General features: G+C 42.3%; 4 protein-coding genes, 1 long non-coding RNA gene and 2 other non-coding genes across 7 annotated transcripts; 4 read left to right on the top strand and 3 right to left on the bottom strand.

The window, feature by feature from the left end:
- Positions 1 to 83: 83 nt before the first annotated feature.
- On the bottom strand, positions 84 to 155 carry Trnag-ucc. The gene has a single exon. It is a non-coding gene; the product is annotated as a tRNA-Gly (tRNA).
- A 230-nt stretch (positions 156 to 385) lies between these two features.
- LOC120900527 (UPF0415 protein C7orf25 homolog) lies at positions 386 to 1865 on the top strand. Its single transcript, XM_040307638.1, has one exon. The coding sequence runs from the start codon at positions 565 to 567 to the stop codon at positions 1753 to 1755; it is 1191 nt and encodes a 396-aa protein (XP_040163572.1). The 5' UTR covers positions 386 to 564; the 3' UTR covers positions 1756 to 1865.
- A 61-nt stretch (positions 1866 to 1926) lies between these two features.
- On the bottom strand, positions 1927 to 9359 carry LOC120900520 (ran-binding protein 16). Its single transcript, XM_040307625.1, has 13 exons — positions 9245 to 9359; positions 8340 to 8430; positions 6479 to 8274; positions 6251 to 6395; positions 5889 to 6172; positions 5619 to 5809; positions 5337 to 5548; positions 5136 to 5274; positions 4986 to 5063; positions 3843 to 4047; positions 3615 to 3734; positions 3293 to 3380; positions 1927 to 3171 (listed from the first exon to the last, which is right to left on the bottom strand). The coding sequence occupies exons 2-13, from the start codon at positions 8340 to 8342 to the stop codon at positions 3163 to 3165; spliced, it is 3270 nt and encodes a 1089-aa protein (XP_040163559.1). The 5' UTR covers positions 8343 to 8430; positions 9245 to 9359; the 3' UTR covers positions 1927 to 3162.
- Positions 4226 to 4297, top strand: Trnaq-cug. Its single transcript has one exon. It is a non-coding gene; the product is annotated as a tRNA-Gln (tRNA).
- LOC120900543 lies at positions 6098 to 9626 on the top strand. Its single transcript, XR_005739215.1, has 2 exons — positions 6098 to 6186; positions 8891 to 9626. It is a non-coding gene; the product is annotated as an uncharacterized LOC120900543 (long non-coding RNA).
- Positions 9627 to 9885: 259 nt separating this feature from the next.
- Positions 9886 to 11697, top strand: LOC120900540 (cathepsin B-like). The gene is made up of 2 exons (XM_040307666.1): positions 9886 to 9956; positions 10063 to 11697. The coding sequence occupies exon 2, from the start codon at positions 10362 to 10364 to the stop codon at positions 11364 to 11366; it is 1005 nt and encodes a 334-aa protein (XP_040163600.1). The 5' UTR covers positions 9886 to 9956; positions 10063 to 10361; the 3' UTR covers positions 11367 to 11697.
- On the bottom strand, positions 11684 to 13667 carry LOC120900534 (cathepsin B). The gene is made up of 2 exons (XM_040307651.1): positions 13537 to 13667; positions 11684 to 12885 (listed from the first exon to the last, which is right to left on the bottom strand). Exon 2 carries the CDS (start codon positions 12879 to 12881, stop codon positions 11868 to 11870), a length of 1014 nt encoding a protein of 337 aa, XP_040163585.1. The 5' UTR covers positions 12882 to 12885; positions 13537 to 13667; the 3' UTR covers positions 11684 to 11867.
- Positions 13668 to 14861: the final 1194 nt, after the last annotated feature.

Below are 14861 nucleotides of genomic sequence, written 5' to 3'. Positions count from 1 at the left end.
AGCCAACGACAAATACAATACATGCATCAGCTACATACCTCGAAACTTATGTGGAAGTAAAATTCGAATAAAAAAAAGTTCTGTGCGTCGGCCGGGAATCGAACCCGGATCAACTGCTTGGAAGGCAACTATGCTGACCATTACACCACCGACGCACGTCGAGAGAAGGGAGTTTACATTGATATTTTAACGTTTCAATTACTCTACAACATATGGTGATACTTTCATTTACAATTTAGAAATGTTGCAATCAACATAAAACCATTATTCACACAGCAAATGCCTATTTGTAAGTAAGGTTAAGTTGATTTTTTACATAAATAAATGGTCGTTCCGTTCTGAATCTGTTCAGTTCATTGGTTAAACAAAACGTCAAACTGACAGAAGCAACAACATACCAAAGCAGCTGAAGGAAAAACAAAGCAATATCTCAGCAGTATTGGCGATTACACATGATGCAGTTATTTTGCTAGTTTATTCAAAGACTTTACGAATATACATATATATAAATTGTGAATGTGTATAGTGTAATCGATTAGATATAGCTTTGCTCGATCTAGAACGATGCAAAACTATGAACACACGATCGAGGAATTGACGCAACTGGCGCAGGATAAGATCGACCTCGGGGAAAAGCTGCTCAAAAGTCTTTCTCAACGCAACACCATCGAAGGAGTGAAGAAAATTCAGAAGAAAATCAGTCAAGAGCTTAAATTTCTCAACCGAGTGAAAGCGAACCGAACAGTCACTATCAATCACATTCTTTGCAGCAACCTGACCCATTTCGGCTGTCTTGTGGATTGCCTGCTAGAGAGTGCGGAGGTAAAACATGTCGACTATCCCCTTCCGGTCGAGGATCGTGCATGTCCACTGCGGGTGGACATCGTTTGCGACGGTGGCGCTACATGGATCAAGGTGATTGCCCGCAATCCCAAATCGCTCAGCGATGCAGTTTACGGTCGCACAAGCTACGGCTCGAAGTCAATACTGGAGCAGGCGGAAGAGTACGTTCAGGCGGCCTGCCACTTTCCTTACATGTTCCGGCCGCCGACGGTTGTGTTTCGCTTTCTCAGCAAGCTGGAAAGCGAGCTGGTCGAAGAACTACAGCGAATCGGAGTGCGCGTGGTGATCCTTGCGGAAGAAGTATGCGGTAACACTCGCAAAGAGGGAGGAATACCAACGGCTTGCTCGTCCGCTTCCTCGATCTCGGAATGCAATCCAAAGGACGAAATAAACCTGTTAAATGTAGACGTTACCACGCTAATAGCATACTGTAGCGCAATGACCAATGGATCAGCTAGCTGGGAGTTCAAGCAACCACTGCTATCGGAACAGGCTCGCTGGGAACGGGATAAACCAGTGAAACCGGTGCTCGAGCGATTGTTTGACGGCAAGCGGCTGATCTGCTGTCAAACGGCGTACGATTCGTTCAACGACATCCTATCGATATTGGGCGGTGAGCAGGAAAAGGCACGTGCCAAGGAGCTGTTTAATCGCGTACATGTCCTGCCTGATGTGGCACTGGAGCAAGCGCCGAAGGAGCTGCAAGCATTGAAGCTGGGCGGCAAGATACGTCCGCGTAGTTTGCAAGTATTTGCCTTTGGACTGTATCATCGTGCCGTGACGGTTACGTCAAACGAAGGATTTACGCGCGCAGCAAAAATGCAGGGTCTCGAGGTCCCCGTCTTTTTGCATGATGCTAGGGCTCTTACGGAGGATAAGGAAAAAACTGCTAAACCACTGCCGCCAGAGTGACTTAAAAATTTGTACAATCGCTCTGCGTCAGGACACGCTTAGTTATTCAAAATTAAAAGTCAAACAGTCAATAATAAAAATGGAATTCTTATTTTACAAATATGGATAACTTTCTCTTGAATTTGTGTTTGTGTGTGACAATTTTTAGACAATTAAAAGTACAGCTTCTACTTACATCAAATTTCTCACCGTTCATTTTTATTTCCAGAATTCTTCGTCTTCTTCACATCTCACACCATCCAGTTTCTTGTTATTCTATACATACCACCAGAAAACGGTAATGCTTCAATGCCTCCTTCGTTCGTTTGCTTCTGTTTGCTTACCGTGCAAAGTACTTTCACATCAGTCGATTGCTTCAGTGCACACACACATACATACACACACATCGACTCGATGCGTATGTATTGTTTTATACGTTTCTCTGCTAATTAATTTCCCTTACTACAAACAACCAACTGCAAAGAACGACATTCCAAAAAATGTAGGCTTTTTGTCTTAAGTAGAAAGCGAGATTATCCTTCAAGACCAAAAAGGAACGAATGAAATGGCTGACATACATAACGCAAAAAGAAAAGAATAAACATTGAAATGTGAAGCTTTGTTTTCCTATGAAACACATCCAAGGTACATTTTATATTAACAGTACGCATGTTATCCTTGTTGTTCGATCGATCTATCATTCATTCTTCGTGTGCTTAATGCAATGCTCGTAAATAATAATATGTATGTATTGTATAGAAGTGGGGAATGTAAACATTCCTGCTCGCAGATAATTAAGAATTGGAATTTAAATGGGAAAAATAAAACGCAACATTTGTAGTTGATCAACGGCATTGCTACGCGACCGACAATCCTACCAGCATGTTACCGTTAATGCTTCAAGACAAAAAAAGATGCCAAATGCTGCCCATATGAAAAGCTGGAAAATGAACTCTCTCCATACCAAGTATCGACTATTTGCGTCTGTACGATAATAGATTAAAAAAAACGAAGATAATTGATTGTACCGACAAACAAACAATCCCTCCCTTTTTTGATTCCGCATCTACCACGGACGTTCCGTAGTCACCGGATGTTCTATCGGATTTCATTTACTCGTACACTATTCTTATGGTGGCGCGTTAACTCTCATTCCAATTATTGTACAAAAAATCCAACATTTCCCTGCCGTTGGCGACGATACCATTTTCAGTGTCTGTGTGTTATGCTAAACCTTTTACGATATTTGAATTGTAACCACTGCTGCTGCACGTGTACGCATATAATTGCCTTGCTGGATGTACGTTTTTCCTTCGTTAACAGCAACTAAACATCAAACAAGATAACACTATTTCGCTCTCGATTTTCGGCTTCACACAATGCTGTGTAAAATTGTTCTGCAGCACTGTCCAGTTGCCGTTTCTCGTTTTAATCATCCTAAAATAGAGAACAGTAAAAAACAAATTTTAGAGGATCATTACAAGCTTTTCACTGAACTCTCACACGAAACAAACACAATCAACTGTGTCAATATTGTTTGATGCCACATGCTTCTTACCATTTCATTGGCCGTCGAGTTAGGCTGTGGAGTGATCTTAAGAGATGCGTTTATGTCCCGACGGAACTGCAACAAGTTTTGTGTGAATCTGGAAAGAGATTATTAGTGTGAGCTAAGGGTAAATGTGACTGACAACTCAAAGTGGATAAAGCTTAACACGTTGGCCGCTTGCACATTCACACGTCAAGACATTTCCACTGCGCTACGGTCAATATTTCTACTTGGGATTACATTCATAGCCTTCGGTGCCGGACGAGGCATTGGCGGAACGTTCACTGTCGATGAAAACGTGGAAATCAATATATTTAACAATAAAACGTACTTATCTCGGTTCTGGATGAGCAGGTTGCGCTCGATACCATCCATCAGCATTTCAAAAAGACGTGCCATATTCTGTTGCTTCGCCACAGGTTGTGATTGAATGACCGTTTCACGAATTCGGCTGAAAAGTTTAAATGCAGATGAAGAAATAACATTAAAATTGCTTCTTCTTAATTAAAAACCCAATAACATTTTGATGCTATGCCTTTTTTTGTCACACCATACTTACCGAAAACAATCCTCGTATAGTAGTATTAGCACTAGCAAAGGCCGGGACATGGACCAATGATGTTTACAGTCTTCAAACATTACTATGTTCATCATGGTCGAGAGCAAACCCTGCAGGATTTCAGGATGTAGTTCCATTACTTTTAGAAACATGTTGTTTTCCGGTGGTACTGCCTGGCGATGCTTCTTGTTCGGGAATGTTGAAACTGGTATAAAAAAAGTCAAATAATTAAATAGAGAATTTTGGATTAATATATAAATAAAATATAATAAAAAATAAAAAGAATATTCATATATTTGTAGGATGCAGACAAATAGTGCAATATCAATGAGCAGGTGCCGCCTTTTGTTTGTATATCAATATAAATCGGCCCTCCCCAACAAGGTTCCATGGTGTAATGGTTAGCACTTTGGACTCTGAATCCAACGATCCGAGTTCAAATCTCGGTGGAACCTAACCGGGTCAATCTTTTTTTCTTTTTTTACCTTATGCGTCTGTTTCTTCAACATTTAAGCAGGGCTAAAAGAGCCCTTACACACACGTACGTTGCCTCCATCTCTTCTCAATCATGTTTTTTTTTTGCATGGTAAAATGTATTGCCAACAAATTTCAACTATAATTTCTCTGACTAAAACAATCCAAATTTTGGAAAAGTAAATGAGTGGATCAATAAATAATGGAAATAAAAAATGCATGGCCAATGTGTAAGTAATGAAATAATTCTTTAAAGAATAAAAATAATTAATATGTGTAGTATCTGTTATTACCACACTAACATGTGCACATGTGCCCCCATTGTTCTTATTCACTTAATGTTAATCGGAATTAACCAAACAGTTGTTCAATTTGTAGTTAATTTAGGTCGAAAAAGTCACGTTTCATGACATCATCAATATTTTATATCCAATGCGATAATCACGACGTTTTTTTTAATATTTACTTGTTTGTTTTAGATAATATAGAAGATTTCTTGAACTTTTCTCTACATTTTCATCGTTTTGCAGAAGGAAGAAAAAGACGCGAAATTAAAACTGATAATTTTTTGTAGTACATCACCAAAACGAAGTTATTGTTTACGAAGTTAACGAAATTACTACAATTTCTACATTAACAAGGTTGCGAAAAACCAAAACAGGTACTTACCATTCAGTTGCAGCTGCTTGAAAATGTATGTTACAATATGATCCAAGGTTTGGCAACAGCATGAACAAACTACGGATTCTGTAAAAAAGAACAATTTTCCCATGCAGATAATGTATCGTTTTATAAAGCGCATTGCTTTCTACAACCTACCTAGTGCATTCAATCCTTGGGATATACTCTCTAGAATGTACAAAAACAAGGGTGGTTCTAACGTTGACAGGTATGAGATGTGATCCTGGGCTAAGCACTGTATGAGCGTGTAGTACGATAGCGACAACTTCGGATAAACCTGTAGGGAAAGTGTACGTTTTTAGTTTCGCACTCAAAATACTCCCTGGCTATAATGCTTACCAGTATATCCTCATGCGGGATGGTCAATATCAGCTTAGCGGTCATGTTAAGAACGTTATCTAGTGCGTTGTCTCCGTACAACTTAAAGACGCCAAAATTGACGTAGTTTCCGCTGAGAATTTGTTTCAGCATTTGAAAGCACACCGAAATACCTTTCAGCTTCATTGGGTACATCTGCTCCTTGGGAACATTGAGCGACAGCATACTTTCACCTGTGGAGTGGAGCATGAAATAGAGGCAACGAGTCATGAAATGCAATGGAGGGAATAAGCATCTCCTTACCATAGCAACAGATCAGTTTGGACGTTTCTCTGAACAGCAGAATGCCGTTTGGACTAGAGACATCAAACAGCAATCGCTGCGATCGGTTGTAGACTAGCTCTGTGAACAACTTCAGCACTGGTGTTGTAACCGTAGGATCGTGGGCCCACATTTGTACGGCACGGATTAAAATAGGCGAATAGTCAGGATAGCTAAAAAACAGATCACAGAAGTCATGTAATACACAGTTGCCCCTTGAAGAATCAAGGATCTAGATACGATTACACTTACATCCAATCAAACAGCATCATGTACGGCATCTTTGCATTAAACGCTAACGCCAATCCTCGAAGATCTCGTGATAGTCCAATCAGCTCTTTCTTCGCTTCCTCGCTTGGAAAATTCATCATGATTATATTTTCGATCGTTTTCGTCAGCGGCATCATGAATGTGTTGAAGCGCTCAACATCTTCACCGAGATCCATCATCAACAAACGACCAAGGCATGTGTAGAACATACTGCGACATCGCGTGGCTGCTACTGTACCGGAACCTAGGAATGAAAAGTGCTCGCGCTGGAAAACAAAAGGTACACACATATTAAAGTGTATTTTTCTTTTTGCATGATTAACATTCGGAACCACAACGCTTACCGTACGATTGTTTAGCATGAACTGAATTTCATCTAATTTAATGAGCTTTCGTACGGAAGAGCAAATTAATGTTAGATCGTTCAGCAAAGCAAGCGTTTTCCGCAGCACCATTTCGGAATTGCCTAAGTATTTGAGGTTTGTGATGCTGAAACGATTAGAAAGAGCAAACAATTAATCATAATAGCGAAAAGTTACCACAGTGAGATGCGTTGCGTAGCTTCAGCATACATTTTACGGCTAGTGACCGTGAGCATAGTCATGTCGTCATCGCTCACTCCCAGAATCTCGGACAAGCGGGGAAACATTTTTAGCTTCTGCATGTGCTCTGTGATGTAGATTTTGCGTACATGCGCTAGGAAGTACATGAAGGCTAGTTCCAGCTTTTCGCATCCACACTGGGGCAACCGTGAATCGGTTAGCGTCATCAGTTGCAACACTCGTATAATGATGTCACACTCCAGTACATCATGATCATCGAACGAAGGTGTCGCGATTCGGCCTCCGATCGATGCTCCGATGATGTACACCAACCAGGTCAGCTGTCCCTCGCAAATTTGCAGATCAATATGATTTGCTGTAGATGGGCTGGACAGTATCTCCTGGTAGCGATTGGCCGTTTGATCGAAAAGTTGCACTAGCAGTGCACATGTTTTATCGTACTCGCAACGACCAATCGTAGCAAATTGCTCCAGCTGCTGCTGCACCATGTCCGTGTCATCCACGGGATCTTCGAGCCCTTCTCGTACAATCACAGGAACGGCGTCCAGCTTAGACGTGATGAAAGCTTTCGTCACTTCCGGGGTGTAAGTTTCCAAGTAATGCGGCTCCGGCGATTTTACGTACGGAAGGGAGGCAATCAATCGTTGCCACAGTGACAATAAGTAATGAATACTATTCGGTGCTGACTGCCACATTTGCAACGATTGTACGGTAAACTTTGCTATCAACTGTATTGCTTCTGGATAGTTTTCCACTATGACCAGCTCACTGAGTTGGTAGTTGGATTTTAAGCGAGCCAACAATCGGCAAAATTCGTGGTAGTTGTCGGGATCGCTCAGCCCGTGTGACGTTTTAAGGATGTCAGTGGCTCCTTTCACTAGCTTGGTGAGAAATTTGATGCGCTCCGAGTTGCTGAAAATCGAGCGTCGAATCGAAGTGATCTGTGCCAGGCAGGACAGTGCGAGGCTGGACAAACGCGTTGGCAGCATCTGATACAGATCGAAGAATAGTTTCAGGGAGTCAGACTCCGAGTCCAAAAATGCTGGCCGCCAGTTGGTCGGAATTTGCACGGTAGCTATATCATCCGACGACTCATCGGCCGTGGCGCCGACGAAATCGTAGCTCAAGCAGTTGCGGGCTAGCTCCAGCAGATGCGTGAACAAGCCTTGCTGGGCTTCATCGAGACAGTTTAAGTTCTTGCAAACGCTATCCTTTGCCTGGCTGAGCAACGTGCATGCTAGGATGAAGATTTCGTACAGCATCTTATCGCGATACAGGCTGGTGATGCGCAAATGCTTGGGAAAGGTGAGATTGCATGCCGATTCCGATTGTTGGTTCATCTCCACCGTAAGTTGGGACAGAATTTGTACTCCAATCACGCAGTGGTCCACCGATCCGCCCAGGAACTCCTTCACATCTTGCAGGATGTTTTGGAATACGTACTCCTGCTCATACATATCGATCCAGCACAGCTTGGTGATCTTGACCAGCAGCGATATTAAGGCCTGAATTACGAACGGTTGCAGATTCGGCCGGGTGGCTAAATAGTTCAGCACGTAGTTCCGTATGTCGACCCGTTGCTGCATCCGCAGCACCTGTATGTTCTTCGTCACCAGCTTTGTCAGGATGGTGGTGGCAAACAGCTGCGAGAAGCTCGAGTTGGCTCGATCCAACAACGTTTGGCATTTGGACAGTGCTTCAGGATCATCCTGGAAATGGTACAATGCCTTTTCGGCCTCCACTCGCAACTGGGCGTCCTGGGATTCGTAGAACTGCTTGCACAATATCTCAAGCAGCTCTGGCTCCTGTAAAAAAAAGTTCTTGCTCGTAAATAGCTCTTTTCTTACATACACTGCGTTGGCCAACTTACCATTGTAATCAAATTTAGATGCTTTCGGTACGTACGGGCACAAGATTATCAGTCGCTGGGTTTTGATTTGGTTGTCAAATTATTGCTTGTCCTGGTAGAATGTAATAAACAAGTTGCGGTCAAAATCGAAACTTTTTTGTTTGTTAAATGCACATCAACTAGAACATCTATCTTGAAACCGCCGATATTAAATTGCCACAATATAACCCCAATTGCGCTATATGCAAAGCAACACAAACACGCTGTACGACACACATACAAATCTCTCCGCTGGGAAATTTCCGAAACCTAGCTTGAAGTCCTCTCAATCAACCAAGTTGTCGACGGTATGTGTGTGTATGCGTCAGACTGCATGGTTTTCCGAACACGCGTCTTCTGATGCTAGTTTCTATCAATGAAAACAACTCTGACGATCTTTTGCAAATAATGCATCCAATGTACTGCAGCAAGATGTAAGAAAACGTAGAAGGAAAGCAACACCGATTTAAGCCGTTCAAAACGAATTGGCCATCATAATGTACTGACAAACTATTCTGTTTGTTTGATTTCAGTTTGCCAATTTTCCTACCACCGGCGTAAAAAAGTGGATATACGAATCGAAGGTTCGCCATCAACACCGCCATCGACGATGACAGAGGACCATGTAATGACAATTCACATTACCGGCAGATAAAGAGGCTAGTTCTGCTACAGAGACTCCTTATGCAGAAAAGAAAACATCAATAGTCATTCGCCAATTGCTAAACAATACTTCTGGCTTTGAGGTAGCAATGTTTTGTTACCAACTTTCCCGAACATTGGTACTACAGTCGGCTTTGCCGTTCCAGATAAGCACAGCGCTACGTTCTTTTGTAGTCCTGTTTTTTCGTGTAAAGACGGAATTTGATGTTTCCCAATTCACGTACACTTTATAGCGTCACTTCATCGAACTATGGCCCTAGTCGAACCGGGTTAAGAATTCGCCCTTCACTCGTACGGCGCACGAAGATGCTGGGAAATTTTAACTTCGTCAATTGCTTGTTTTTCCGCAGTGTGTGGTAAATGTTTTACTCCTCCTATCGCCGCAATAGCTTGTGCATTCAGGCAAATTTTTGGAGCGAACCAAGGTGTGGACAAAAGAACAAGTTGTCAAAAAGTGATTTTCGGTGCCGCCATCATGCATGCTGCTGCACCGTACGTCACGCCTCTTTTCTAAATTATTTTAAATGTATTGTTGTCTGGGCATTCAAAGGAGAACCGCAAACAGCTCATCAATTAAAACAACGGTCTTTTTTTCTAGCGATGAAATGGTTTGTTCCATTCGTGACATGCAATGTTTTTATTATGTTTATTCGTGATTAACAAAATGTGGAGCACTTCTCACCTATACGCACCTTGCATGTGTTATACGAAATGTCAGGTGTGTGTGACCGTCAGAGGCCACTGTGTATGCCAGAAATAGTCAATCCGAATTTTATATGTGCCGTTATTGTTTTCAATTTTATTTGTTTTTTTTTAATCTTTCTTTAAGTAAGTTAAAATATTGAAAGGATGCATGTGTGTTGATGTTTATTTATTTTTTATTCATTCAAAACAAACGCCAAAAAGCGATTGGTGGGCTGTCTATCTTCAATTACAGTAAGTGCTTGTAAATTTCCGCATTTATTTAGGCGTTTCTTTTATAAGATAAATGAGAAGGTATGAATCAAAATACAAGTCGTAACATCACATTAATATCGTACAGGTAGTACAAGATCCGGTGCAAGTATTGCATGGTTGTGAAATAACGTCCGAAAGACGGTTGACCGCTCCTACTACCACAAACTCAACAGAAGCAGCTGCGCTCAACACTTTCAACGAACGCTCTTTATTGAAGACTTAGTTTCTAAACATTCCGGATGTTGACCCTTTTCATTCGATTATTGATAATGATTAGCATTCTCAGATTGAGATGCTACCTTTTTCGCATTTCACTCTTGTTCCATCTTTTCTAGCCGCAACACCTTTTCTCCGTTCAAAGGTAGTACAAACGGTGAATGGAAAATGAGACTACAGGTGTTGATTCTACTAACTGTGGTGCTGGCCAACGGTCTAGTGTCGAGTGTCGACCGTCACGGTCAGGATCCGTTCAACGACGACTTTTTGCGTAGGGTGCTCGCCCGGGCTCGTACCTGGAAACCGGACACAAACTTTCAATCAAACGTGCACTTCCATGCCTTCCGGTCGCTGAAGGGCATCGGAGAAAGCAGAACAGGCTTCAAGGTGCCGATCAGACGGTACGAGTATGTCTACGATGTCGATATTCCGGAATCGTTCGACGCACGAAACCACTGGCCCAACTGCGAATCGCTGCGTGCCATCCGCAATCAAGGCACTTGTGGATCGTGCTGGGCCGTAGCAGCAGCCAGTGTCATGTCCGACCGTGTCTGCATCCATTCCAACGGAACTATCAACGTGGCGCTGGCCGCAGAGGACCTCATGGGCTGTTGTGTGGACTGCGGCAACGGATGCAATGGAGGTTTCCTGGACGGAACTAGCTTCCAGTACTGGGTGGATGCAGGGCTGGTGAGCGGCGGTGCTTACAATTCCACGGACGGTTGCAAACCATATCCGTTCAAGCCGTGCGAATACCCATTCAACGACTGCCATGTGGAGATTTCGCCCAAGTGCACACACCACTGCCGAGATGGCGTCGATCGGCACTATTCAAAGGACAAGCTATTCGGCAAGGTGGCATACAGTGTGCCTCGAGACGAGCGTGCTATACGGTACGAAATAATGACCAATGGGCCAGTGGAGGCGGGTTTCGATGTATATGAGGATGTGCTGTTGTACAAGTCCGGAGTGTATCGCCATGTGTATGGTGAACAGATAGGAAAGCATGCGGTGCGCATAATCGGTTGGGGCAGGGATGGTGGAATCCCGTACTGGTTGATAGCGAACTCGTACGGTGACGATTGGGGCGACCATGGTTACTTTAAGTTCGTTCGCGGTTCCAACCACCTGGGAATTGAGTCGAAGATCATTACTGGATTGCCCTTGATTTAGTCCAGCGGTTTCCATAAGACGACCGGTGCTCAAATGCGATCCTAGAGAATGAATGATTTTTTTTTTGTTTCAATATTGGAAAACTGTTCTAACTTGTCGTATGTTTGTTATATTCTGTTCCAACCAACGTTAACCCATTAGTCTTACAGCTGATTTCAATGAGCGTTTGTTCTTACTTGCAATGCGATCTTAACTTCGATTGCCATCAATCATTAAAGAGCAACAGGAAGCATCGGAAACAAATCAATAAATGCAGAACAAAATTTCTTTCTCTTCAAATTTAAAAATCCCATTTTCTAAAACCATAAAGGCGTACGTAATTTTAGAAAAAGAAATGATGAATTTTATTTTTGGGATGTAAAAGAAAGAAACATTTTGTGGGTTGTATTACAACAGTCTCTTGTACCTAATACGCTGTTTTGCGCTGTTTTTGCTTGTTTACCTCATTTAAGCCGGAATGTACTTAACTCCTTTCCTCCGATGCGCATTGCAGCCAATCTTCTACAGCTTCGGTAAACCAGCCGAGATAGAGCTTTCGATGCCGAGATGGTCTTCACCGCGAAGGATCTTGAAGAATCCATTATCGCCCCAGTCGCTGTTCCAGGAGTTAGCAATCAACCAATACTTGGTGCCATTTTCAACGCCCCAGCCGAGAATTCGAATCGCATGACCGCCGAGCATTTTGCCCGTCACATGCTGATAAACCCCCTCCTTGTAGTGCAGCAAATCTTCATAAACGGTAAACGCACCTTCTACCGGTCCGTTCGTCATGATTTCCTTCTGGATCTGTGCTTCGTGGCGAGCGATCGAGTAGGAGGAAGCACCGAAGCGTTTATCTTTCTGGTAAGGCACGTTGTAGCTTTCCTGGCATTTCTTTACACACTTTGGCGTTTTGCCACCTTCGCCCTCACACGAAGGGCGCGTTCCGTTGACATGATGTTCGCACGGCGCAATGGCGTATGGCTGACAGCCCAAGTTGGAACCGAACGGGCCTCCACTGACCAGACCCTTCCGGACCCAATAGCTCCAGGCAGCGCCAGGGAATCCTCCGTTACAACCAAAGCCGCAGGTGTGGCAACACGAAACGAGATCTTCGGCCGAAAAACGGAAATGGATCTTGCCTCCGGAGGCAACGCACACCCGATCGGACATGGCCTCCACAGCACCGAATGCCCAGCAAGAGCCACACGAGCCCTGATCGCGAATTTCCCGGATCGTCGGACAGTTGGGCCACTGTTCGCGAGAGTCAAAGTTCTCCGGTAGTTCGTCACCATCGGACAGATCGTGCAGGATTTCAGGCTCGCGGAATTTGTCCGCATCGGGATGAACGCCCATCAGCCCTCGGATGTAGGTAAGCGACGTGTCGGGGTGAAAGTTTTGACCAGCACGCCATGTTGTAGCTTTGGTATTGATTTCTTCGATGAACTTGGAAGAGAGTGGGTACTTCTTACTACCACCAGCGGCCGCATTCGTGCCGACAGCGGCAAGCGCTATGAGCACCAGATGGAACAGCATTTTCCTATAAAGAACCAGGAACAGGAAAAATAATGATTTTTAACAATCGTTAAGTAAATCTGAAAACGCACAGACGGTAAATGTGATCTGATAAAATCAAATGTTCATGAAGCCGCTTTTATTCATTTGATGAATCAGCAAACATCAACAAAGCGACCTTTAAGAACGAACGGAGATAATCCAAAGTAGGCGGTAAAAGAGATAAGAATGCAATTATTTTAACTCCCCAGCACTACCGTGAAATTGGAAAATAACTCCCAACCTTGCTATCAGTAGTTCATAACAGAATATCAACTGTATTCACTTCGCCTGTACCTTCTTTGTTTGTGTTGCAACGTAGTACAGTGAGAACAACCTACTTACTGTTGCTACGCAATTCGTTTTTTTGCTTTACTCTTTATGCGTATTTCATTCTATGGTTATCCAGGCGATATTAAGCAAGAATAAATTACCAAATGGCGTAAATTGTTAAATCCTTGCAAAATGGTGTCTATTCTGTTCAACTGTTGTACGCATTCTTATACCCATTTTGTGAATCATTGATAACGATTAACAATTACCGCACCATTTGAGGGGATATATAACAGGCCTGATAGTTGTTTTATTTTTGACAAAAATGCACTATCAAAAGTTGTAAAAAACGCACCAAACTTACCCAAAATGCCTTGTAATTTTCTATTGCTGTTTTACTTGCAAGAAGTATGCAGAATGATTGATTTGAGCTAATTCATGGAGTGAAAGATGATGTTCCCATTTAACAAAATGACGTTACGGGTAACAAAAGAAAGCACACCCAATAATACATTGTGCGGATGTCATCAATCTAATGCTTAAATGACGGTTAACTGACGCTCAATACCGTTAGAAAATGCAGGGTTTCAAGCCAGTTTCGAATGTAAACATTGTTATTCCCCGCATCCTAGATGTTTTTCAACAGCTGTCAAATGGTTTATTTGTTTCAAAATATAATTTTAGTTTCAACACACAACAAATAACTGTCACACTCAATCCAGCTTGAGACGTGTTGAAAATCATGCTGTACAAATTAAAAATCATTATATTCGAAATGAAATTTCAGATCGATGTGGAACAATATTTTGCATGCGGTTAATAACAATGTGTACCTATTAAGCAAACCAGCGATGCTATGGAGCTTTTATTTTTTCTATGGATATTTGACGTTTTTTTAAGGCAAATTTATTTTTGATTTTAGTGCATTTAAACCAGTTTTTGTTTTTTTTTGTAGTTGTAGTTGTGTAGTGTTGTATTTCTTTAAATAGATTGACCCTACTACGCATATCACCAGACATTGTACTATGGCGTAATATTTACAGTTTTTTAAACGTGGTTACTTGGATCAGAGATACGGAAGAAGTAGGGTAACTATACCTGTTTTCGGCAGGGTAACTAAAAACGTGAAATCATGCAAAAACGCGTTGAAAATTGTCTCAACACATATTTTTTAAACATAGATATGCTTGTTTGTTATTCATATACGAAGTTTCACATAGGCTGGTATTATTGAATTCGTTCGTAGCGGCGGCGTACGTCCCGACACTCATTTTTCTAACGTACTAGATGGTTGCTACAGTTATTCACCGCAGCGTTGTAGGACCGGGCTCAAGAAATGTGTTGTCATCCCTAGAATTTCATGTGAGCGTCGTACGTTCCCGCTACGATCGGATTCAATAATACCAGCCATAGTTCCCTTGCATATTTTTTTATATCATACAAAATGTACAGAGTTCAAATTTGTTCGGCAGATTTGCTGTCAGTCAATAGAGATCGGCAGGGTTCGTTATTAAGGGAACCAGAGCAGTAAAATAATGAACGTGAGGTTTTTATGAAAGATTCTATGGGTGCAGAATTTATTCTGGCTCGCTTGGAATTTTGAAAATAGGTACACGGACTTTTTTGATTTTGCTGAATATTCATTTAAAACTTGATCAGAACAGTATAATGCGTATGTCGACACATAAA

Source organism: Anopheles arabiensis, chromosome 2 (genome assembly GCF_016920715.1).
Source record: "Anopheles arabiensis isolate DONGOLA chromosome 2, AaraD3, whole genome shotgun sequence".
Taxonomy (NCBI): domain Eukaryota; kingdom Metazoa; phylum Arthropoda; class Insecta; order Diptera; family Culicidae; genus Anopheles; species Anopheles arabiensis.
This window is presented reverse-complemented; position numbering and strand designations above follow the sequence as displayed.